The sequence below is a fragment of the Pantherophis guttatus genome, chromosome 7 (genome assembly GCF_059756535.1).
Source record: "Pantherophis guttatus breed Tessera chromosome 7, ASM5975653v1, whole genome shotgun sequence".
In the NCBI taxonomy this organism is placed as follows: Eukaryota; Metazoa; Chordata; class Lepidosauria; order Squamata; family Colubridae; genus Pantherophis; species Pantherophis guttatus.
This window is the reverse complement of record NC_142069.1, coordinates 80,553,455-80,576,179: the sequence shown is the minus strand read 5'-3', so window position 1 is coordinate 80,576,179 and position 22,725 is coordinate 80,553,455. Positions and strand designations below refer to the sequence as shown.

The following is a 22,725-nucleotide window of genomic DNA, read 5'->3' as shown; positions in this document are numbered from 1 at the left end:
ATCAACTTTTAATTGTTGGTTTCTTCAGATCTAATAGATGACAACAGAACCTCTCTGAATTATATATGAATTTATTTATTCAAATACAAAGAGATTAACACATACATTTTCTCATTTTGTTCAAGCTTTTTTCTTCAAGAATTTACAAAATGTATAAATTTTGTTACATTAGCACAGTATTTCTCAACCTTGGCAACTTTAAGATACTGTATAGGGGCTTTAATTCCCAGAATTCCTCCTACCATGCTAACTGAAGAATTCTGGGAGTTGAAGTCTACACGTCTTCAAGTTACTAAGATTCAGAAATACGACTAGCATTTAGCCACTGATCTTTTGCAACTGCCTGCATGAGAACTCCCAGTGCTGTCTAGGAAAAATTCAAGAGTTCTTTGCTTACACACATGGAAAGTACTCAGTTTGAGTGCCTTTTTCCTCTCACCAGGTGTCACGTAGCCCTTCAGGGGAAGGAACAGGCTTCCTGTGCTTTACTTACAGCACATGAAATAAGATGAGAGGAGTCAAAAGTTAAAAACTAAATGCCATTTCATAGGCCGTATCTCCCTCTTTTCCAAGACTTCATCCCTGAGATATTTGGAAATTTGCTCTTCCCCAAGAACAGCTATGAAATTTGAATTATTGGATGTGATATTTATAAGGATCTCCCCTCCCAAGCAGACTTTGTAAGAAGTCTACCCCTATCCATTATTTGACTCCCAGCAGATGCAAATGGCCAAAGTAAGGAGGTGTTTCTTGAGGACTGGTCTGATATAGTCACAGAAGGACACCATCTTCAGCAGGATCTGTTTAAAACAACATAAAAGTCAGTTTTGTCCATCTCGGCCCACATGATTTAAAATAGTTTATCATGCATAATCATAGGAGACAGGAGTGTTCTCAGTCAAGCCAAGCCAAATTTAATGAACTAGATGTGCAGGGCTCAAAATTTGTTCCACCTCCTGACTGTCATAACTACTGAGTGCTCCTGCAATCAAGTTTTTTTCTATTAGAATGGAATAAGGAACACTGAAGTCTTAAAAATTGTCTCCTCCCCTTAACAGCGACCCTCAGCCTAGAACCCAGTGCATTGTTTTCTTCTTTTTTGTACAAAACAAGGCATGTAGCAATCCACACCACTCATGAGTTACAAAAGGAGAAAAACATCCATTGCAAAATGATCCGAAAGCCAAATAGAACAATCAGTAAGTAGATCAACTTACTGGCAGAGAATTGCAAAATCTAAAAAAGAGTTAACTAGACTTTCAAAACAATCATTCACTACTTACACATTGTTTTTAAAAATGTGTTTTTTCTCTCTGTGTGTACCCACACACTGTCCATTCCTTCAGTATGTCACTGTTGAGCAATAGTTCTGGCTGTTCCTGACATGTCAGAAGGTAGTGAGGACGGATCTACCCATTCAAGATCTTGACCTATGATTGACCCACCAGAGTTCCCTCTTGTCTCCAATGCTGATATTTTAAGATTTACATGAAACTGCAGGGAGAGATGAGTTGCACCCAACTCTGCTGTTCCCACCTCAGTATGTATAAATAAATATTGGACCGATCAAATACCAAACTCTTTTAACAGTATTGCACAGATGGCTAAATCACTTCGATATTTCCCACCCCATTATTATGACCCCTGTTAAGGGAAGTGTTGGTGTGAGAAATGCTAATGAATATTGGACAATGGCAATACAACACTTGAGGAAACCTCACACATGCTACAAAAGACATAATACAACGATCCCCACAGCTCAATGCGGATAAGGCTAAGGAGTAAAGCATGAGCTGCCCTCCCCTCCTAGAAATAAACTCAGAGAAGGCTTTCTAAATACATACAGACGCCATTCTAGCTGCCCAGTGCAGGTAGTCCTCAGCTTACAACAGTTTGTTTAGTGACCGTTTGAAGTTATGTCAATGAAAAAAGTGACATGACCATTTTTCACAATTAAGACCGTTGCAGTATCCCCATGGTCACGTGATTTACATTCAGATGTTGGACAACTGGTTCATACTTACGACGGTTGTAATGTCCTGGGGTCATGTGACCCTCTTTTGCGACCTCCTGACGAGCGAAGTCAACAGGGAAGCCAGATTCACTTAACAACCGTGTTATTAATTTAACAACTGCAGTGATTCACTTAGCAAATGTGGCAAGAAAATTCGTAAAATGAGGCAAAGCTCATTTAACAAACGTTTCACTTAGCAACATAAATTCCGGGCTCAATTGTGGTTGTAAGTCGAGGACTACCTGTACATAGAAGCTATCCACGGTGCCAGAAGTCACAACTTGCAAGACAGGAGGTGTAGGGTCCCAACTGACAAAATGCACGCAGGCTCAGGACAGGTGGGCCTACAGTCATGAAGCTGCTCCTACCGTCTTGCAGATTTTAATCCCACCAGCGGCTTGGAAACCCTGGCAGTTTGTCTTTCTAATTTAAATAAGATCTGGCATTCAGAGAAATCGGGTGCTTCGTATTGTTGAAGCTCTTCTCCAGCTCCACGTTGACAAGATAGATATTCTCAGCTTGTCGTTCGTTATATGACTGTTACATGTCTTCTTCAAAATAAAAAGAATTGGGAATGATAATTACCATCCTTTGGGTGTCTAGCCTTCTTGGCTCGGTCATTCCCATTCTCTCCTAACCTTCTTTTTGTGCAATCTGCACAGGATGGCCCTGCAAGAAAGAAGTGTTGCCAACATCATATGTGCAACGACATCAATGATTTTTGTGAAAATGTGGGCATTTTCATTCTGGCTCTATTGAGATAGCTTCCCACCCCCAGCCCACTCCATCCACAAGGGTAGAACAGAGACTCAAGAGTCAAAAGAAAATATCTATCACCAACTTGGGGTTTTGTTTTGTTTTTTTTGTAGTCAAAGAATAATTCAGTGTAATGTTAACAAAAGTTAATTTTAATTGTAGCTAAATTTTACTTGAGGTGAAAATCAGTGGTGAAAATTGTAGCTAAATTTTACCTGAGGTGAAAATCAGTGGTGAAAATTGTGGCTAAATTTTACTTGAGGTAAAAACCAGTGGTGAAAATTGTAGCTAAATTTTACTTGAGGTAAAAACCAGTGGTGAAAATTGTAGCTAAATTTTACTTGAGGTAAAAACCAGTGGTGAAAATTGTAGCTAAATTTTACTTGAGGTAAAAACCAGTGGTGAAAATTGTAGCTAAATTTTACTTGAGGTAAAAACCAGTGGTGAAAATTGTAGCTAAATTTTACTTGAGGTAAAAAACCAGTGGTGTCCATGGGGAAGATCCAAATCTGCAAAATGGCAGGTCTACCACCCATCACTTGGACACTCCTTATTGCTAGTTCTTGCACATTAATAAGCATCCATTGTGAGCCAAATTTAACTTCTGCTAGAGAACAAAATAAGTTCATGAAGTAAATGAAGTCATATAGTCAAATTCAGGTTTTTAAGGGCGAATTGCAAGAGGGGGATGTGGACATGTCTAAAGCCCCCAACTAGAAGGACCTTGAAGCACATGAGACTACGATACAGCTGCAGGCCCCATCCCTGGGATGGGGGCTTCCTTATGGGGTTCCTGTTTGGACAGCAAAATTAGCCATTTGAAATTTGAAGCAATATGTGGGAGACTATACTTTACCCCAAAGTGTTGTGCTATCCACCCTGTCTGCATCTGGAAAAAAAGAAGAAAGTTAAGCAATGAATTAACCTGGGTACAATTGTTTAAAATATGCCTCTCTGAAAATTTTTAAACTTAACAGTAAACCATATATACATCTTGTGTTTTCAGTGTCATTAATAACTTAATTATGTTTTATCGTAGTAACACTTCCCATAGCAAAGAAAGGCAAAGAAGCTGATAGAATGTTTGTAGTTCAGGTTGAACTATGGAATCCTTGGTGCTCTCTGAGCTTGATTATTTTCTTTACAGACATTTAATTACCAAATTAGATAACATCATTACTGCTGGAAGAGATCACCAAGATCAATCTCAGAGAGCACCAAGGACCCCAAAGTCATTGAAGAGACACTTTTGGAACAATATAATGCAATTAGGAGAATAATTAAATTACAGCATTGCTCCTTTCTGATGCCAGTGGTCCTTCATCCCTCCCTCCCTTCCTTCCTTCTCTCCCTTCCCCTCCCCTCCCTTACCTTCCAAAAGTGGATTTAAACATATAGAAATTGTAATGTAATGTAATGTAATAAATATAATATAATATCAGAGTTGGAAGGGACCTTGGAGGTCTTCTAGTCCAACCCCCTGCTTAGGCAGGAAACCCTACACCACTTCAGACAAATGGTTATCCAACATCTTCTTAAAAACTTCCAGTGTTGGAGCATTCACAACTTCTGGAGGCAAGTTGTTCCACTGATTAATATACTGCAATGTATACTTTGACCCAAGACAACATTTTGGAGCAAAAGAGATGTGTAAGAGTTTTGGTACATTCAAACCACAGAATGGTTAGCTTGGTGTGTTTAATGTGTGAATCAAAGCAAAAAAAAAAATCAAGATGGTGGCAGCAACAGTGTAACCGAATCTTTGCCTATTATGTGCATTGTACCCATTGCGTCTTCACTTTAAAATTCGGCATTGATATTATCATCAACATTGGTTGAAAAACCCATTTTTAAGTTGACAATTATCAAAGAACGTAAAGTGGAGGAGCTGCGTAGATACATGGCATCCTTATTTTATAAGGAATTTGTATCGACGGAATCTCCCAACTCAGTAACGTTTTATTTATTTAATTTAAGGACATTTCATTTAAGAAGATTTATATGGCCGCCCAACTCACTCTTGACTCCAGGTGGCTTACAAAAATAAAAACCCAATATAAAAACAATAAAAAGCAATCACCACCACCACATGCTGCCCTAGTAACAACAATCAAATAAGCTACTTGATGAGCTCCATCCCATAATTAAAGGTTAAGGTTAAAACCAGAGGTGGTATTCAGCCAGTTCATCCCGGTTCGGGCGAACCGATAGCAAAGATTGCTGTTGGGCTCGCCTACCTGTCCCGGCTCTACGATGCCCTATTTAGGTACGTTTTCGATGCATGCATGGAAGGTGCATGAGCGAGCAAAAGTGCATGCATGAAGGCTGGGTGCATGCATGGAATGCATGCGTACAAAGCAAGCATGTGCGCAGCGAACCAGTGGTACGAATATTGGAAACCCACCGCTGGTTAAAATATATTTTAAAGGAGCACAAGCGTGTAGAACGGCAACCCAGAGATCTTTTCATACTACACCTGGACTCCTTTGTTTGCAGATCTGTGCCGTGAGGTCCTGGAGATACCCTGGGAAATGTTCAAAGCAATCTCCATAGGATACGACTTTTATGCCGTGCACAAGCATATCGGCCTGCAACTTAAAGAACTGGTCTTCGTTTTCTTTCCGCACCAACATATAATGTTCTAGTTCCACTTTGTTCTTAACCGTGTACAGAAAGAGAGCTTGAAAGATTTGATCACGCAGGGTCTCCCCACAGCCCACAAACAAAAAAGATTTCCTCCGGTAAAGGTTCTGTAGCGCTTCCTATTAAAACAAACAAACAAACAAGCAGTTATTAAATTAAATGTTTGTGACATGAACTGTTTGGATGCTGACCTCATTTAAGATAAATTGGCAAAGTGCAAGACATACAGTAATCTTAGCAATGGTGAAATCCAATTTTTTTTACTACCGGTTCTTTGGGCGTGGCTTGGTGGGCGTGGCAGGGGAAGGATACTGCAAAATCTCCATTCCCTCCCCACTCCAGGGGAAGGATACTGTAAAATCCCCATTCCCTCCCCACTCTGGGGCCAGCCAGAGGTGATATTTGCCAGTTCTCCAAACTACTCAAAATTTCCACTACCGGTTCTCCGAACTGCTCAAAATTTCCGCTACCGGTTCTCCAGAACCTGCTGGATTTCACCCCGAATCTTAGGCTAGGGAGACTTTAGTTAAGATCCCTCTACTGAGTTAATCTCAGAGACAGCCCATTGAGGAGTCAGTCTATCCCACCCTGATCTCTAGGAAGCTGTGAAAGTAAAGATCCATTCGTCCTCCCGTGTCAGCCAAATGCTTCTCACATTGTATGAATATGCTCCACAGCAGCTGTAGTGAACATAAAGCTTTAACTCAGGTATCATGGCCCGACTTGGTTGTGTCTAAATGGATCATTGTCCTAAGAGGACACACAAATGCAATTATCCAATTCTTCTCAGGGTACTTTTGAGGCACTGCTGATCTATAATTCTGCCTGGTTCAACAATAATAATATCAATAGTATTAGTACTTGGACTTGGACTTCTATACCGCTCTATAGTGCTTTAAAGCACTGTCTGAGAGGTTTACAACATCAGCATACAACAATCTGGGCCCTCATTTTCTCGACCATGTAAGGATGAAAGTCAACTTTGAGCTAGTCAGGATCGAACTGCTGGCAATCGGCAGAGTTAGACTGCAATACTTCATTCCAACCACTGCACCACCACAGCTCCTCAACCAAAAAGCTTGTCCAGCCTTTGGATCCACATACCATCACTTCAGGGTCTTGGGTCACTTCCCGATATCCTGAGGGATCCAGCACCATTCCGCAGGGATCAGTGTACAAACCGTGAATATGAAGGACACCATATCTGAGGTGTCCTTTTGCCCACTGGAGAACCTGAGGAGAGACCAGTTGTTCAGTAACACAACCTGCAGAAAGATATTAGGCTCCAACTGTACAAGCGATTTATACATTTTGATGGCAGAGTTGTTAGGGCCTTGCTTGTGTCAGACCTGGAAGCCATCTTTTACCTTTGAGCCTTCAGGCCTGCCACAAATTCTACTGTGGGAAAATGGGAGGGGGGATTGTATGGAGTGAAGATGATATGTAGTCAAAATAACATTCTTTCCAGAAAGTCAAGACAGTTGTGCCCTGCAGCTGCGCTGAGAAGACTGAGGAGGTATCTTCTGTTCCGAAGGGTACCTGATTGGTTTGTGTGATGGACATGTGAGTGAAGGGCAAGGACTTGAACTTTCTTTTGGGTGAGGAAAACCTGGAAGCTCTCAGATTCGGGTTTTCCCAGATGTGCCAATATGACATCTCTAATAAAAATTTAACTTTGAGGAAACTCAGGCCTCGGAGTTTGATTTTGTTGGGGGTGTTACTTGGATCCCTGACAGCTTGGTTGCTTCATATACCATCTGATAGAAACCGTGATGATCTCATATATTTCATGACATTGTCATTCAAAGGTCAACTTATGCAATTTGTGTGATGATGTTAAGGTCCTCATGATGACCTCCCAAAACTTCACTGTGGATGCCCAGACAGTATATTGCAACATTAGGGCGGTGTTTCTCAAACTTAGCAGCTTTAAGATGAGTGGACTTGAACTCCCAGAATTCCCCAGCTATCCATGCACTGCTTAAATAAAGAGCACTTTTCTTTACCATCTTGTTGATGTTACCTAACTGAACCATCTCCAAGACTTGGAGCTTCAAAGAAGCAACCTTCTCTAGCTGCTTAAAAATTAAGATTTGTAAAGAGACGTGTAACCAGGGGTGAAATCCAGCAGGTTCTGACAGGTTCTGGAGAACCGGTAGCGGAAATTTTGAGTAGTTCAGAGAACCGGCAAATACTCTGCCTGGCCCTAGAGTGGGGTGGGAATGGAGATTTTGCAATATCCTTCCCCAGGAGTGGGGAGGGAATGGGGATTTTGCAATATCCTTCCCCTGGAGTAGGGTGGGAATGGAGATTTTGCAGTATCCTTCCCCTGCCACACCCACCAAGCCACACCACACCACGCCCACCAAGCCACGCCCACAGAACCGGCAGTCAAAAAATTTGGATTTCACCACTGCTTGTAACCAATGACATTAAAAGGGCATTAAAAAAACCAATTATATAGTTATTTAGTAAACAACACACCTTAAAACAGAAAGAACGCCATATATCTAAAGATCATTGTGTAATGAAGAATATATCTCCTTTGAAGACTGTAAGGCAGGGGTCCCCAAACCCCGGACTGTGGCCTGTTCGAAACTGGGTCACACAAGCAATGGGCAGGCACGCGAAGCTCCACTCACGTGAGAGGTGGGCCCTTGCACTGGCATACAAAGGTCCATTTGCATGCGTAGAGGGCACCCACGCGTGCCGCTTGCACCAGTGGAGCTGTGCTCGTGTGCGTGCAGCTGCCACTCACCCCCCCCACCCATGTCGGGCCGCCAAGCTGGAAGGTTGGGGACCACTGCTGTAGGGAAAAAAGGAATATGGCAAAGACCTTTTCCCCATGTTGGTTCTATCCAAAACACCAGGTGCCCACAGGGTACCATCAAAAAAGTAAAACTGGCAGCCATTACTATGATGCCCATTAGAACAGCAGAGACAGCATCTTTGTGCTGCCATTTTTACCTTTCTTACATTTCTCCTGATGTTCCTCTTCCATTTTCGATGAAATCTGAGAGATGGGGCCGACCGTTCACATTTTCGAACAGAAGCTCGCACCTGTATTTTATCGGGGACATCCTACCTTGTCTTTATCTTTCAGGTCAAGTGATTCCATAGCTTTATGCTGCTGTTGCCCAAAGATTTCAAGTAAGTTGTCATAATTGGTGGTAAGCACCATTGTGCCCCGTTCCATTAGTTGGAGGATGGACAGGAGGACAGCAGGATGGTGAATGTGTTGGTCCAAGTTGTCAAACACTTCCATTAAACAGTCCTGGAAAAAGTTGGGCTTAGCATCCCCGGTGCGCTGCGGAAGGAAATAGAACAGCTTCAGGGAAATGGAACGATGTATATCTTAGAACAGTGATGGCTAACCTTTTTGCCATCGCGTGCCAAAAGCAGGGGGAGCACGGGGTCGTGCGCGTGCGTGCCCACACCCATAATTCAATGTGCCCCATCCCCCCGAACTCCCCCCGCTTTTGGCACGCGATGGCACGGTGGGCCCGGTAGGCCCGTTTTTCGCTCTTCCCAGGCTCTAGAGCCTTTCTAGGAGCCTGGGGAGGGCAAAAACAGCCATCCCCACCCCCCCTGGAGGCCCTCCGGAGGCCAGAAACAGTCTGTTTCCCGACTTCTAGTGGGTTTGGAAGGCCCGAAAATCAGTTGGCCAGTGCACGCATGCGTGCCGGACCTGACCTAGGGCAACACCCGCGTGCCCATCAATATGGCACAGGTGGCACGCGTGCCATAGGTTCGCCATCACGGTCTTAGAACAAAGTTCCCCAATGTTTCCAGCTTTGTGGACCAGTGGGATGTGTGTGTGTGTGTGTGTGTGTGTGTGTGTGTGGTTCGTGCAAGCAGCTGGCAAGCGCACATGTGCAGCTCTATTTATGTGAGCAGTGTGCACACGTGCCTACTGCTCACACAAATGGCGCATAGGCACGTATGCATTCGGCCACTGCTCGCGCAAATGAGCATGCACACGTAATGCGCTGGTCGACCATTTCCACAGCTTAGTTGCAACCCCCCACAGGTTGAGGATCCGTAGATGTCTTAGAAATTTTGGATGATGTCTGGGAACTGCAAAACATTTCCACATTGGACAAACTATTTTCAGGGCTACTCACTGCTCTTTGGACCATCTTATCCCCTGAAACTTTCATCACGCAACTTGGATTCTTCCGTTGATGGGCCAAGAAAATACATCATCAAGACAGTCTTTTTTTTTTTCTCTACTTTAGGAGGGAACTAAAAATATTTATTTTTACCTGGGCACTTAAAGAGGATTCTTAGAGGTTATTTTCTGCTAGTGATTTTTAATGATTGGTTAGACTGCATTTTAATGGCCTGGTAGATTAGGATTTGATTGATGGAATAATTGCAGATGTCTGTAAGACCCCTAGAGCCATAAAATGGAAATTGACAGCATGTCAGTGTTTTTGGTTCAGTAAGAAAGATTGCAATCCTGTGCAAATTGTCTGGAGTCAGTTTCATTGCTGCCTTTTTAGAATAAAGCTGTTCCCACAATTGGATATGGATCACCCCATATGTCAATCCCTCACTAATTATATAGGTAGGCAAGTGGTGGTGGGCAAGGTAGAAGATTCAAAAGTGTGCATCTTAGACACTGAACACCTTTCTGTGAGCAGGAGATAGCAACCCCCTTGCAGAATTACTTTTGCTGGCTGCAGTGGTGGGTTTCAAAATTTTTTACTACCAATTCTGTGGGCGTAGCTTGATGGGCATGGCAGGGGAAGGATACTGTAAAATCCCCATTTCTTCCCGATCAGCTGGAACTCAGGAAGCAGAGAATAGATGGGGGAGGAGCCAGTCAGAATTTTTACTACCAGTTCTCCGAACTACTCAAAATTTCCGCTACCGGTTCTCCAGATCTGGTCAGAACCTGCAGAAACCCACCTCTGGCTGGCTGGCTAAATTCAGGCCAAAAGAAACCCTTATTCATCCAAACATAAAATGGCTACTTTCTTAAGTAGGATATTTTTGGTTGAGAAACATTGCTTCTCGGGTTGCTACGAGTGCAGTTTTGCCAAAAACTAGATTTAAGTGTTGCTTTTTTGGCAAAAATACAAATGCAGTCATTTCATCAATGCAATCACACTGCCAAGTGCCCCAAGACTGTGGAGGGGGTCTGACTGCTGGAATTTTAATTCTGGATCGCATGTTGTTTTTTTCTGGTTGGTTGTAACTTCGAACAGTCAACTAAGTGACCAGTTATAAGTCAAAGACTATCTACAATGGGAAGCCTGACCAGGAATACAAATCCATTTACTGTTGTGGCCTGCTGGCGGCCAGCAAAACTGGCAGCAGAATTGGACAGTAAGGAGGTTGGGGAGGAACTTGGGCCAGTCCTGGGGGCTGGGGAAAGCTCGGACGAGGACTCTGCATCGGAGACAGAGAAGGGGCCAAGGCCATCTGATAGCTATGTACAGCCTCTGGAATCTGACATCAGCAAGGCAGAAGAACATCGTGAGCCTGTTCCCAGTGTGCACATACACAGAGCTGCCAGACGACAAGAACAATTAAGAAAACAGGGTCGACTTGGGAGTAAGGCTTGGAGATGATTGGCCCCTCCCATAAGACATAAAAGAAGAGCGAACGGGATGTGAGCTTTTGCAGGAAGCAATTAGTTCATTTGGCCGATTCAAGATTTGCAAGTGACTCTGTGCCAAGTTTGGCCTTGCCCTGCGTCTGAAAATTAGCTCTTGGGCAGCGTTCCACCTGAAATAGGTGGGTGTTGCTAACCTTCCTCTGAAAGACTGTTTATCAAGCCTTGCGGACTGTAAATTAAAGTAACTTACAGTCGTATAAATAAAAGAGGTTTTGTGGGACTAAGCCTTTGCTTCATGCTTTCTAAGGAAGGCTAGGTCAGAACATTTTCATCTTCACTTTCAAAGCAGGAATAACATTCACTTCAGATCCTTATCGGAGAAATGCTCACCGGTGACATCTTTCGGATTAAATCGTGTGCAACCACAAGCAAATCTCGGTCTTTGGACACTTTTTGACGGAAATCGGCCACGTCTCCCGGATGTAACACTTCTAGCTGGTCAGCTGCTTCAATGACCGCTTCAATGCAACTCCGCCACGAACACAAGGCTGGAATTCCTGGTGCAACAGCAGCACTCACCCCGGTTCCGATTACTAGCAGGAGTTCTTGGGGCTGCTTCCGTACAAGGCTTTTCAAAAATTTCCTAAAAGAGAAATCCAGTAAAACTCCATTTTGGATTGCAACTGCTATGTCTCTAGACAGTCACTTGATTCTGTCATAGATTAAAAATATCCGTAATCCCCTTACAGGAACAGAAACACACACTGCGAAATAATTATGAGATTCTGGAATTAACAATGGAAATAATTTTTGGAGTTAACCAAGCCATCCAGAGCTGTTAGGAGTAGAGATGGGAAGGCCTGGAAAAAAAACCAACCAGAAGTATTGGGAAAAAAACAGGGTTTTTCCAAAAACATTTGGGGAAAAAAATGCAGAAAAAAAATAGGGAAAAAACCCTGCCCGCCCCCCCCCCCATTTTTTCTGTTTTTTTTTCAAAACTGGAAAAAAAACGAGAATAAAACCCTGTTTTTTTTCCCAATTTGGGTTCCCCCCCCCCCCAGGCCTTTGAATCTCTGAGAGGGAGGGAGGGAGGGAGGGAAGGAGGAAGGAAGGAAGACAACTAGGATGGGGAAAAAATTTTGCTGGAGCACCAAATACAATGTGGAGCTTCCCATTTTAATTTTACCCTTGAGCTGAAAGGAGAAAAACGAAGATTACAGTGGCTTTAACAGGCTCCAAAGTTGCCCTTATTTTGACAAAACAAAGAGATTTTAGGTGTAGTCAACAGGATAAAAAGAAGAGGTAAAGAATGAGCACGCTCTCGATTTCTCTGGAAAAAGGACACATTAAGAGGCAAGATTTTTTAAAAGAGGCTTCTGCTTTTAGGTGCAAGGAATATCCTCTTGTCAGTGGTGAAATGTAAAATGTGTTACTACCGGTTCTGTGGGCGTGGCTTGGGGGGTAGTGTGACTGAGTGGGCGTGGCCAACTTTAAAAAAAAAAAACTTCTAAAACCATTTTTTCTACAAACTCTTCTGCCGAAAAAATTCTTTTAAAAGGCTCTGACAATCAGGCAACTCAGCTGGAATCGTCAGAGCCTTTTAAAAGCATTTTTTTGGCCGAAGAGGTTGTAGAAAAAATGCTTTTAAAAGCCTCTGACAATCCCAGCTGAGCCGCGCGATCATCAGAGGCTTTTTTTTTTATACTTTTAAAAGCATTTTTTCAGCCAAAGAGGTTGTAGAAAAAATGCTTTTAAATTTTTTTTAAAAAAGCCTCTGATGATCGCACGGCTCAGCTTGGCATGGGGGGGGGGAGGGGCAGGGATTTTTGCTACCAGTTCTCCGAACCACCTGCAGCCATCGCTACCAGATCAGACGATCCGGTCCAAACCGAGAGCATTTCATCCCTGCCTCTTGGGCCAAACAATTTGATATTGTGAAATGGCAACAGTAGTGAGCCAAATAAAAAAGAGGACAGAAAGGTGTTCTGTCTAGGAAAGGTGCTCTATGATACCATCATCACCTCTTCCCATAGAGGGGTCAAAAAACCAAAATCTGCCCCACAACATCACATATAAAAAACAGCCCTTCAACTGCATGGTTGTGACTACCATTTTTGTATATATATTTTTTGACCCACATACCCCACTCCCAGGACGCCTATGATCAAGTTTAATCTTTCATTCATTGATTTACCTTGATTTTTGCTCACTTTTAAACGTCGTCTTCTTTGAGGGCTCCATTCTCTGTCTCCCCTTCCTGTGAAGTAAGAATGCATGGAGTAAGGAGTATTTAATGAGCAGCTACAACAACTGACGTGATTCATTGATTAAAAATGTAGTTCAATTAAAACTCAGACAAATTTGGACAGCCTGGCAGGAACCTCTCCTGGATCACAGCTCTTTTCACCAGCCTGCCAAACTGAATTCCCCTTTTTTTTCAAACACCTGATCTGTGCATCACCGCACATGCCAACTTGCAGATTTTGACACACACACGCACATCCCACAGAAGTACCCCTGACACAGACCAATTCCAGAGCATTGCGTGAGGCTTCACACCGTCAAAGAAAGTAACAATAATGGATTATGACTCAGAGAAGGTTGTCAGCCATTTCTGAACTTCAGTATGTAAACACTTCAGAAAAACTTCCATGCCCACATTTCCCAAAGAATAGTTTAATATCCATCACAATCAGGGGTGAAATGCTCCCGGATCAGGCGATCCGGTAGCAATTGTGGTAGGTGGTTCGAAGAACCAGTAGCGATGGCGGCGTGAGGCTCCACCCACTTCCTGCTTTAAAAAGGTAAAAAAAAGGCTCTGACGATCGCGCGCCACAGCTGTGATCATCAGAGCTTTTTTTTTAACCTTTTAAAAGCATTCTTTTTTACAACCTATTTGCCTGAATAGGTTGTAAAAAAATGCTTTAAAAAAGTAAAAAATAAAAAGTTGGCCACGCCCACCCAGTCACATTACCCCCCCACCAAGCCATCCCCACAGAACCGGTAGTAACAAATTTTACATTTCACCATTTGGTCTGTTTGTTTCTGCAACTGATTTAAATTTAACTGACTCCTATCTAAGGCTATCATATCTAAGATACAGCTGTATAGTGTCCTCAAAGAGCCAAGTTTTTTTGGCATGTCTTCGGTGCCACCAAAATGACCCTTTGGATTTCAGTACTTGTTGCCCTTCTTCCCTGCCTAAGCCGCCTACCTCCCCCGCCCAAAAGAGGCATTAATATGAGAGAAAGGATATGAATATTCCAGTGGTGGGTTTCAAAAATTTTTACTACTGGTTCTGTGGATATGTCTTGGTGGGCGTGGCATGGCTTGGTGGGCGTGGCAGGGGAAGGATACTGTAAAATCTCCATTCCCTCCCCACTCCTGGGGGAAGGGTATTGCAAAATCTCCATTCCCACCCCACTCTGGGGTCAACCAGGGGTGGTATTTGTCGGTTCTTCAAACTACTCAAAATTTCTGCTACCGGTTCTCCGAACTACTCAAAATTTCCACTACCGGTTCTCCAGAACTGGTCAGAACCTGCTGAAACCCAACTCTGGAATATTCATATCTTCCCTTCCTTGCTCCTGATAGAAACAGCAAAAAAAGAAGAAAAAAGAAAGAGAAGTAAAGAGAAAAAAAGATAGATCACCTGCCCTGACAAGAGAAGATACAGAAGGAAAAAAATTCCAATGGATATATTACAATTTGGGTTAAATTAATTTGTCGTCAAAAGTTTAATCTTCAATTGATTCTGTTTCTCAGTGGGGATATCTACATCCACTACTTCTTTAATCTGCACTTTGAATTCAGAGCTATTTAAAACAAATCTCAACTTCTGGTCATGTCACAAAAATATTGATAGTATCATTTAATGTTTTTTAATCAAGGCTTGCACAATGTTGCTAGGTTGTTCTTTTTTCCTACCAGGAGATGGCAACTGCAAAATTCAGAATTATTAGATGACTGACAAATATAAAGAAAACTGTTCCGTCATCTTGTGGTCATTTTAGGATTTGCAACCCAATGAGCTGAACTTGATCTTGCAATCTTAGAACTTGGAATAATAGAGCTGGAGGACGTCTTCTGGTCCAGTGGTGGGTTTCAAATTTTTTTACTACCAGTTCTGTGGGTGTGGCTTGGTGGGCGTGGCAGGGGAAGGATACTGTAAAATCTCCATTCCCACCCCACTCCAGGGAAAGGATACTGTAAAATCTCCATTTCTTCCTGATCAGCTGGGACTTGGGAGGCAGAGAATAGATGGGGGCAGGGCAGCGGTGGGATTCAAATAATTTAACAACCGGTTCTCTGCCCTAATGATTTTTTCCAACAACCAGTTCACCAAACTGTTCAGAAAGCTAACAACCGGTTCTCCCGAAGTGGTGCAAACTGGCTAAATCCCATCACTGTTTTAGTCCAACCTCTCTCGAATAGGAGACCCCATGCCATGACAGGCAAATGGCTATCCAATCTTTAAAATCTCCAATGGTGGAGCACCAGCAAACTTCCAGAGGAAAGCCATTCCAAGAATTAATTATTCTCACTGACAGGAAATTTCTCCTTAATTCTCTCGTTAATGACCTTCCACCTATTACTTTTTCTCCTGCCCTCAGGTGCTTTAGAGAATACCGTGTTTCCCCAAAAATAAGACCCTGTCTTATATTTTTTTGGACCCCGAAATAAGCGCTTGCCCTTATTTTCGGGGAGGTCTTATTATTTTGGGGCGCATGGAGCAAGATGGGGCTCCTCTTGCCGTCTTACCTGATTTCCAGGTCTGCGTTTAAATATTTTCGGGGAGGGCTTATTTTCGGGGAGAGGCTTATTTTAGCACATGCGCTCAAAAGCCCGATTGGACTTATTATCAGGGGAGGTCTTATTTTCGGGGAAACAGGGTAGATAGACCCATTCCTATCTGTGACAGCAGGCAACACTGCTATTATGTCACCCTTTTCTTTGATAAACTAGACCAGTGATGGCTAACCTTTTTGCCGTCGCGTGCCAAAAGTGGGGGGAGCGCGGGGGATCATGTACACACGTGCCCACACCCATAATTCGATGGCCTCATGCATGCACGCGCGACCCCCCCGCACTCCCCCCCGCTTTTGGCACATAATGGCAAAAAGGTTACCAGTGGGCTTGGTTTTTCATCCTCCCCAGGCTCCAGGGGCTTTCTTGGAGCCTGGGGAGGGCAAACGCCCCCCCCAGGCCGGAAACAGCCCGTTTCCCGACATCTGGTGGGCCCGGAAGGCCCAAAAATCAGCTGGCCAGAGCACATATGCACTCTGGAGCTCAGCTAGGGCAATGCTCATGTGCCCACAGATATGGCTCCGTGTGGCACCTGTGGCATGTGTGCCATAGGTTCGCCATCACAGAACTAGACATTCCCCAATCCCACAACAGTTCGTCGTACACTTTTGCTTCCAGACCCGTAATCATCTTTGCTGCTCTTTTCTGTACTCTTTCTAATCTCAATGTCTTTTTTTGCATTTGGTGACCAAAACTGGATGCAGTATTCCAGGTCTGGTCTTACCAGTGCAGTATAAAGTGGTATTAACACTTCACATGACGTTGAAACTATACCTCTGTTGATGCAGCCTAGGACTGTAGATTTTCTGGTAAGAAATAAGAACCCAGATGTAGAATTAACTGTGTTGACTCCATACGCCTCCCTGAAGTTCAAGTCTGCTTTCTTATATAACAGCAGAAAACTATCAGTGATAAGTGACAAATTGGTCTTTTTAAAGTGCAACGAAGGACATCTGTCACACTTAATTGGGAAACAATTTCATCTGGACGTTTTTGGGAAAACAGACTGGCTTTGGAAATTGGACTTATTAGATTTAATCAGACAAGAATTGATAAGAGATGCTATTAAGAAATAAACAGATATTTCATCCAGGATGAATCAGTGTTAATTCTGGGGATGATTTGGGATAGTTAAGAAGCCGTGGTTAATTTTCTATAAATTGATTTGTTAACAGAAGGTTTTGAAATTTTAATCTTGTCTTTTTTATTATTATTACTGTTCTTCCTGTTACCTATTTTGTCATTAATATAGTATATAGATGACAGGTTAATAATTTCCAAATAAAATTAGTAGTTTAGAGGTTTAAAATTTGGGGGGGGCGGTGTCTGTTTCGCAAGGGGAGAGAAACCAATATTGCTGCAATATATTAATCAACATTCAACTGTGGGGGATAATATGTGTATATGTATTAGTTTTTTTAATGCACTTTTTAAATGTCTGTTTTGTGTTTTTTCTTTGTCTCTTTAAAACAAATGTGGTGTTTTGGGTTTTAACTTTTTTAAATAGAATAAAAATAGACGGGGAAAGAAAAGGAAATTTCTCCTTGTTCTAGGTTTGATGTCTCTTTGATAAGTTTCACTCTGTTACATCCTGTCCTGCCCTCATGTGCTTTGGAGAACAAGTTGACCCTCTCTTCTCTGTGGCAACCCTTCAAATATTGGAAGAATGCAATCATGCCTTCATTTTATTTATTGTATTTATTGGTTCGATTTATATGCCGCCCTTCTCCAGAGACTCAGGGCGGCTTACAATGAGTTAAGCAATAGCCTTCATACTTTTGTATATACCTGCATAGTAGGGCTTTCGCCCCCCCCCCCCCCCCCCCGTAAGTGGTGTTCTTTTTTTTATACAAAGTCAGCTTATTGCCCCCACAATCCGGGTCCTCATTTTACCTACCTCGAAAGGATGGAAGGCTGAGTCAATCTTGAGCCTGGTGAGATTTGAACTTGCACTAATTGCAGGCAGCTGCTGTTACTTAACAGCACTTTAGTCTGCTGCACCACCAAGACTCTTTAAATCATGTCCTTTTGGCAAGCTACCTTTTACCTACCTTATAAGAACAAGGGACTTTCCAAAAACTGAATCAGCAACTGAAGACGAGATTTGTTACTTGCTTCTTTCAACCAAGGACAGCTGCCACTCAGTTTCTGGCAAGCGATAGAAAAGCTAAGATTTCAAAGCAAAGAAAAAGGGGGATAATCATCCTCGAGTCGAAACAAAAGCTGGATTCACACATTGGACTTAAACCAGCCTTCATTTGTTTGGGATGGACGCGATGCAGTCGATAAACTGTGGTTTACAGCTGAGCAACATTGCCCAGGGGTATGGTCCAAACAAACAAGATGACCTATTTCCTGTCCCTCAACCTTGAAGGGGGAAAGTCCCAAAATGCTTGACAAGTTTCACCTGGTTACCAAAGAAAGAAAAAGAAGGAATCCTCCAATCAATCAATCAATCGATCAATCAGAATAGAGCTGGAAGGGACCTTGGAGGTCTTCTAGTCCAACCCCCTGCTCAAGCAGGAGACTCTATACCATTTCAGACAAGGGGCTGTCCACCACCATCTGTATGACCTTGTCAAAGGAGGGAGTGAAGAAAAGGGGGTGAGGGGAGAAGATTCCCCAAGGTTGGGATGGGGAAGGGTGGGGGCGACTCTGGCTCCAGTGAAACACCAGCTGCTTCTAATCTGGAGCAGAAAAGATCGGGCAGAAGTTGCCTTGGCACCAGATGGCAGCCACTTTCTTGACCCCTCCTCTCTCTTTGCAGATGCCCCTGCTTGTTGACAGGGATGTGGGAGGGGGAGCTGGAAGAAGAAGTTCTGAAGAGAGAGAGGAGGGTCCCCATTGACTCTGGGGCTCAGCCGGTTGGAAGAAGCCAGAGACCGGCTCAAGGTTGACTCAGCCTTCCATCCTTCCGAGGTCGATAAAATGAGGACCCAGATTGTTGGGGGCAATAGGCTGACTCTGTAAACCGCTTAGAGAGAGCTGTAAAGCACTGTGAAGTGGTATATATCAGTCTTAACTGCTATTTATTCCTTCCTTCCTTCCTTCCTTCCTTCCTTCCTTCCTTCCTTCCTTCCTTCCTTCCTTCCTTCCTTCCCAGTGGTTAGAATGCAGTATTACAGGCTTATTCTGTCCACTGCCAGCAGTTTGATCCTGACCAACTGGGTCAAGGTTGACTCAGCCTTCCATCCTTCCGAGTTCGATAAAATGAGGACCCAGATTGTTGGGGGCAATAGGCTGACTATAAACCGCTTAGAGAGAGCTGTAAAGCACTGTGAAGTGGTATATATCAGTCTTAACTGCTATTCCTTCCTTCCTTCCTTCCTTCCTTCCTTCCTTCCTTCCTTCCTTCCTTCCCTCCCAGTGGTTAGAATGCAGTATTACAGGCTTATTCTGTCCACTGCCAGCAGTTTGATCCTGACCAACTGGGTCAAGGTTGACTCAGCCTTCCATCCTTCCGAGGTCGATAAAATGAGGACCCAGATTGTTGGGGGGGCAATAGGCTGACTCTGTAAATTCTGTATATAAATCTAAGTGCTTGTACTAGATTAAGAGCCTTGGTGGCGCAGCGGACTAAAAACTGCTGTTAAAGTGGTACTTAGCTGCCAGCTGCCTGCAATTACTGCGAGTTCAAATCTCACCAGGCTCAAGGTTGACTCAGCCTTCCATCCTTCCGAGGTAGGTAAAATGAGGACCCGGTTTGTGGGGGCAATAAGCTGACTTTGTATAAAATAGAACACCGCTTGGGGGGGCAAAAAAGCCCTACTAAGCAGGTATATACAAAAGTATGAAGGCTATTGCTTAACGCATTGTAAGACACCCTGAGTCTCCGGAGAAGGGTGGCATATAAGTTGAACTAATAGATAGATAGATAGATAGATAGATAGATAGATAGATAGATAGATAGATAGGCAGAAGTGCCCCCAAAGTATTTCTTCTCCCTCCTTTCTGTTTCTTCTGGGGGATTGTTAAACTCAATGTGTGTGTGTGGTGGGGGAAATCTGGGCTCATCCTGGTGGCAATGCAACCAGTTGTAACAGCTTCTTTGCCAACCCGGTTCAGGGTTGTGCGCCCAGAGTCCTTGTATCACACCAGAGCCTGTTCCTTTGGATCAAAGACCCTTACAGGTGGTTCTCGACTTACAATGGTTCATTTAGCGACCGTTCAAAGTTACAACATCTTGGAATGAAAGCGACTCGTGATCATTTTTCATACTTTACGACCGCGGCAGCATCCCCACGGCCACCTGATCACAAAAATTCCGACGTTTGTCAACCGATTCATATTTATGACGATCGCAAGATCCCTGACGGGGTGGTGGTCATCTTTTGAGACCTTCCGACAGGCAAAGTCAATCTGGAAGCCAGATTCGCTTAACAACCACGTTGCTAACTTAACAACCGCACAAGCAAAGTCAACGGGGGGGGGGGAGCCAGATTCGCTTAATGGCCACTTTACTAACTTAACAACCGCACAAGCAAAGTCAACGGGGAAGCCAGATTCGCTTGACAACCACGTTGCTAACTTAACAACGGCAACGCTTCACTTAGCGACCGTTGGCAAGAGAGGTTGCCAAGCGGGGCCCTTAAGAACTCACTTAACAAATGTCTCACTTAGCAACCTAAATTTTGGGCTCAATGGTGGCCCTAAGTTGAGGACCACCTGTATATATCCCAGAGCGTGACGAGAGGAGGGGACTATAGGAGCCGAAAATCGCCCAACCAACCCAAGACCAGGCGCTCGGCTTCCCCATTCGGGACTGAGGGAACAATCCTCCCTTCTCCCCTCCAGAGACCCGCCGGGGTGTCCGCCCGCCAAGGCTCTCCAAGCCGACGCCGCTCACCCGCCGCGCCCCGGGCTCAGCGCGCCTCGCCTGGCCTCACCTCACCGCCCGCTACTTCCGAAGGTCGCCGACCTGGCCGGCTCCAGTTGTCCGGGAGGGGAGAGGGGAGGGGAGGCAGGAAGGCCGGGCGGAGCTGCGCAACCCTGGCCGGCCCTCCGCCGGCTCCGCCCTGCCTTGGCAAGGCGGAGGGAGCGAGAACAGCGCCGGCGGAGCTACGGTAGTTACAGCCTCCTCCGCGGAAAGGCCGCGAAGCAGCGCAGCCTCCTTTCCAGAGATGCTCCAGAGAGGGGGAAGCGAAGCTGGCGCTGGACCAGTCCGGCCTGGATCTTTCGCGGGGCGCATGAAAGCTCCATCCGAGGGACTTCGTGCGCGGACATAGCATCTTTGCGCCTGGTCCCTGGGGCTTTCTTACGGGATGGGCGACTTCCCAGGGATCTCCCGGTGGTCTCCCATCCAGGAACAGACAGGTCAGAGCCTGCTTTGGATTTGGCGGGCTATTGGAAAGCCCCCGGATAGCCTATGCTAAGAACTCTGAAAAGGATCCTAGAGAGGAAAGCCAGAATTCTTATTGGTACCAATAAAATAATAAATAATATTTATTTATTATATAAAAAGAATAATAAAATTTCTATTCTATTCTATTCTATTCTATTCTATTCTATTCTATTCTATTCTATTCTATTCTATTCTATTCTATTCTATTCTATTCTATTCCATTCTTGTAGCCTATCTGAAAAGGATCCTAGAGAGGAAAGCCAGAATTCTTACTGGTACCAATTAAATAATAAATAATATTTATTTAGTATATAAAAAGAATAATAAAATTTATATTCTACTCTACTCTACTCTACCCTACCCTACCCTACCCTACCCTACCCTACCCTACCCTACCCTACCCTACCCTACCCTACCCTACCCTACCCTACCCTACTCTACTCTATTCTATTCTATTCTATTCTATTCTATTCTATTCTATTCTATTCTATTCTTGTAGCCTATCTGAAAAGGATCCTAGAGAGGAAAGCCAGAATTCTTATTGGTACCAATTAAATAATAAATAATATTTATTTAGTATATAAAAAGAATAATAAAATTTCTATTCTATTCTACTTTACTCTACTCTACCCTATTCTATTCTATTCTATTCTATTCTATTCTATTCTATTCTATTCTATTCTATTCTTGTAGCCTATCTGAAAAGGATCCTAGAGAGGAAAGCCAGAATTCTTATTGGTACCAATAAAATAATAAATAATATTTATTTATTATATAAAAAGAATAATAAAATTTCTATTCTATTCTATTCTATTCTATTCTATTCTATTCTATTCTACCCTACCCTACCCTACCCTACCCTACTCTACCCTACCCTACCCTACTCTACTCTACTCTACTCTACTCTACTCTATTCTATTCTATTCTATTCTATTCTAAATAAGCTTGGACATGGAGTCACCAGTCGTTTCATGGATGTTATTTCAAAAAGTGAAGCAGGCTTGGACTTTGTTATTATAGTGGGAAACCACTGAGAAATCTCAGGTCTTTTGTTTTTAAATGGTTTTCTTTTTTGGTTCATTTAGCTTTTTAAAAGTTTTTAAGTACTTTTTAAAGTTTGCTTTATTCTTCTTACACATACTTTGCTTATTATAGCATAGTTTTATCGTTCACATACATATCGGTTATTGTTATTAACGTGGATTGCTTTTTAACAAAAAATGAATGTGGATAACATTCAATGAAGAATAATAATAAACAGAAACAATTGAAGGACAATAAAGGGAAGAATAAAAAGCCAAATAATATTTAGTAAGAAAAGACCAGTTTGATATGAGAAAGATTTTTTAAAAACTTTGGAAATTGTTAAACGGCGAATTGTAGCAATGTCCATAATAATAATAGATTATTAGATATAACTGCGGTGTCGTACAATATAAGCAGAATAAACTATTTATGACAAAAGACACAATTTTATCCAAGCCTGAACGAGAAAAGAACCATACTGAATAATAAAATAATGAGGAAAGATTACAACTAGAATGTGGTATGGGCAAAAAAGAGATGAATGGCTGGCATATGGGAATCTGAGAAGAACAC

General features: G+C 43.2%; 1 protein-coding gene across 4 annotated transcripts; it reads right to left on the bottom strand.

The window, feature by feature from the left end:
* Positions 1-55: 55 nt before the first annotated feature.
* SIRAL2 (SIR2 antiphage like 2) lies at positions 56-20,884 on the bottom strand. 4 transcript variants are annotated; one of them, XM_087873295.1, is made up of 10 exons: positions 20,672-20,830; positions 17,837-17,952; positions 13,174-13,236; positions 11,370-11,622; positions 8,499-8,720; positions 6,518-6,646; positions 5,247-5,532; positions 3,627-3,659; positions 2,600-2,683; positions 56-800 (listed from the first exon to the last, which is right to left on the bottom strand). In XM_087873295.1, the coding sequence occupies exons 3-10, from the start codon at positions 13,218-13,220 to the stop codon at positions 772-774; spliced, it is 1,083 nt and encodes a 360-aa protein (XP_087729421.1). In that variant the 5' UTR covers positions 13,221-13,236; positions 17,837-17,952; positions 20,672-20,830; the 3' UTR covers positions 56-771. The 4 variants fall into 4 exon arrangements, with proteins under 4 accessions (XP_087729421.1, XP_087729420.1, XP_087729422.1 ...); XM_087873294.1 differs by lacking the exon at positions 17,837-17,952 and having other exon boundaries at positions 20,672-20,884; XM_087873296.1 differs by lacking the exon at positions 17,837-17,952 and having other exon boundaries at positions 20,632-20,780.
* Positions 20,885-22,725: the final 1,841 nt, after the last annotated feature.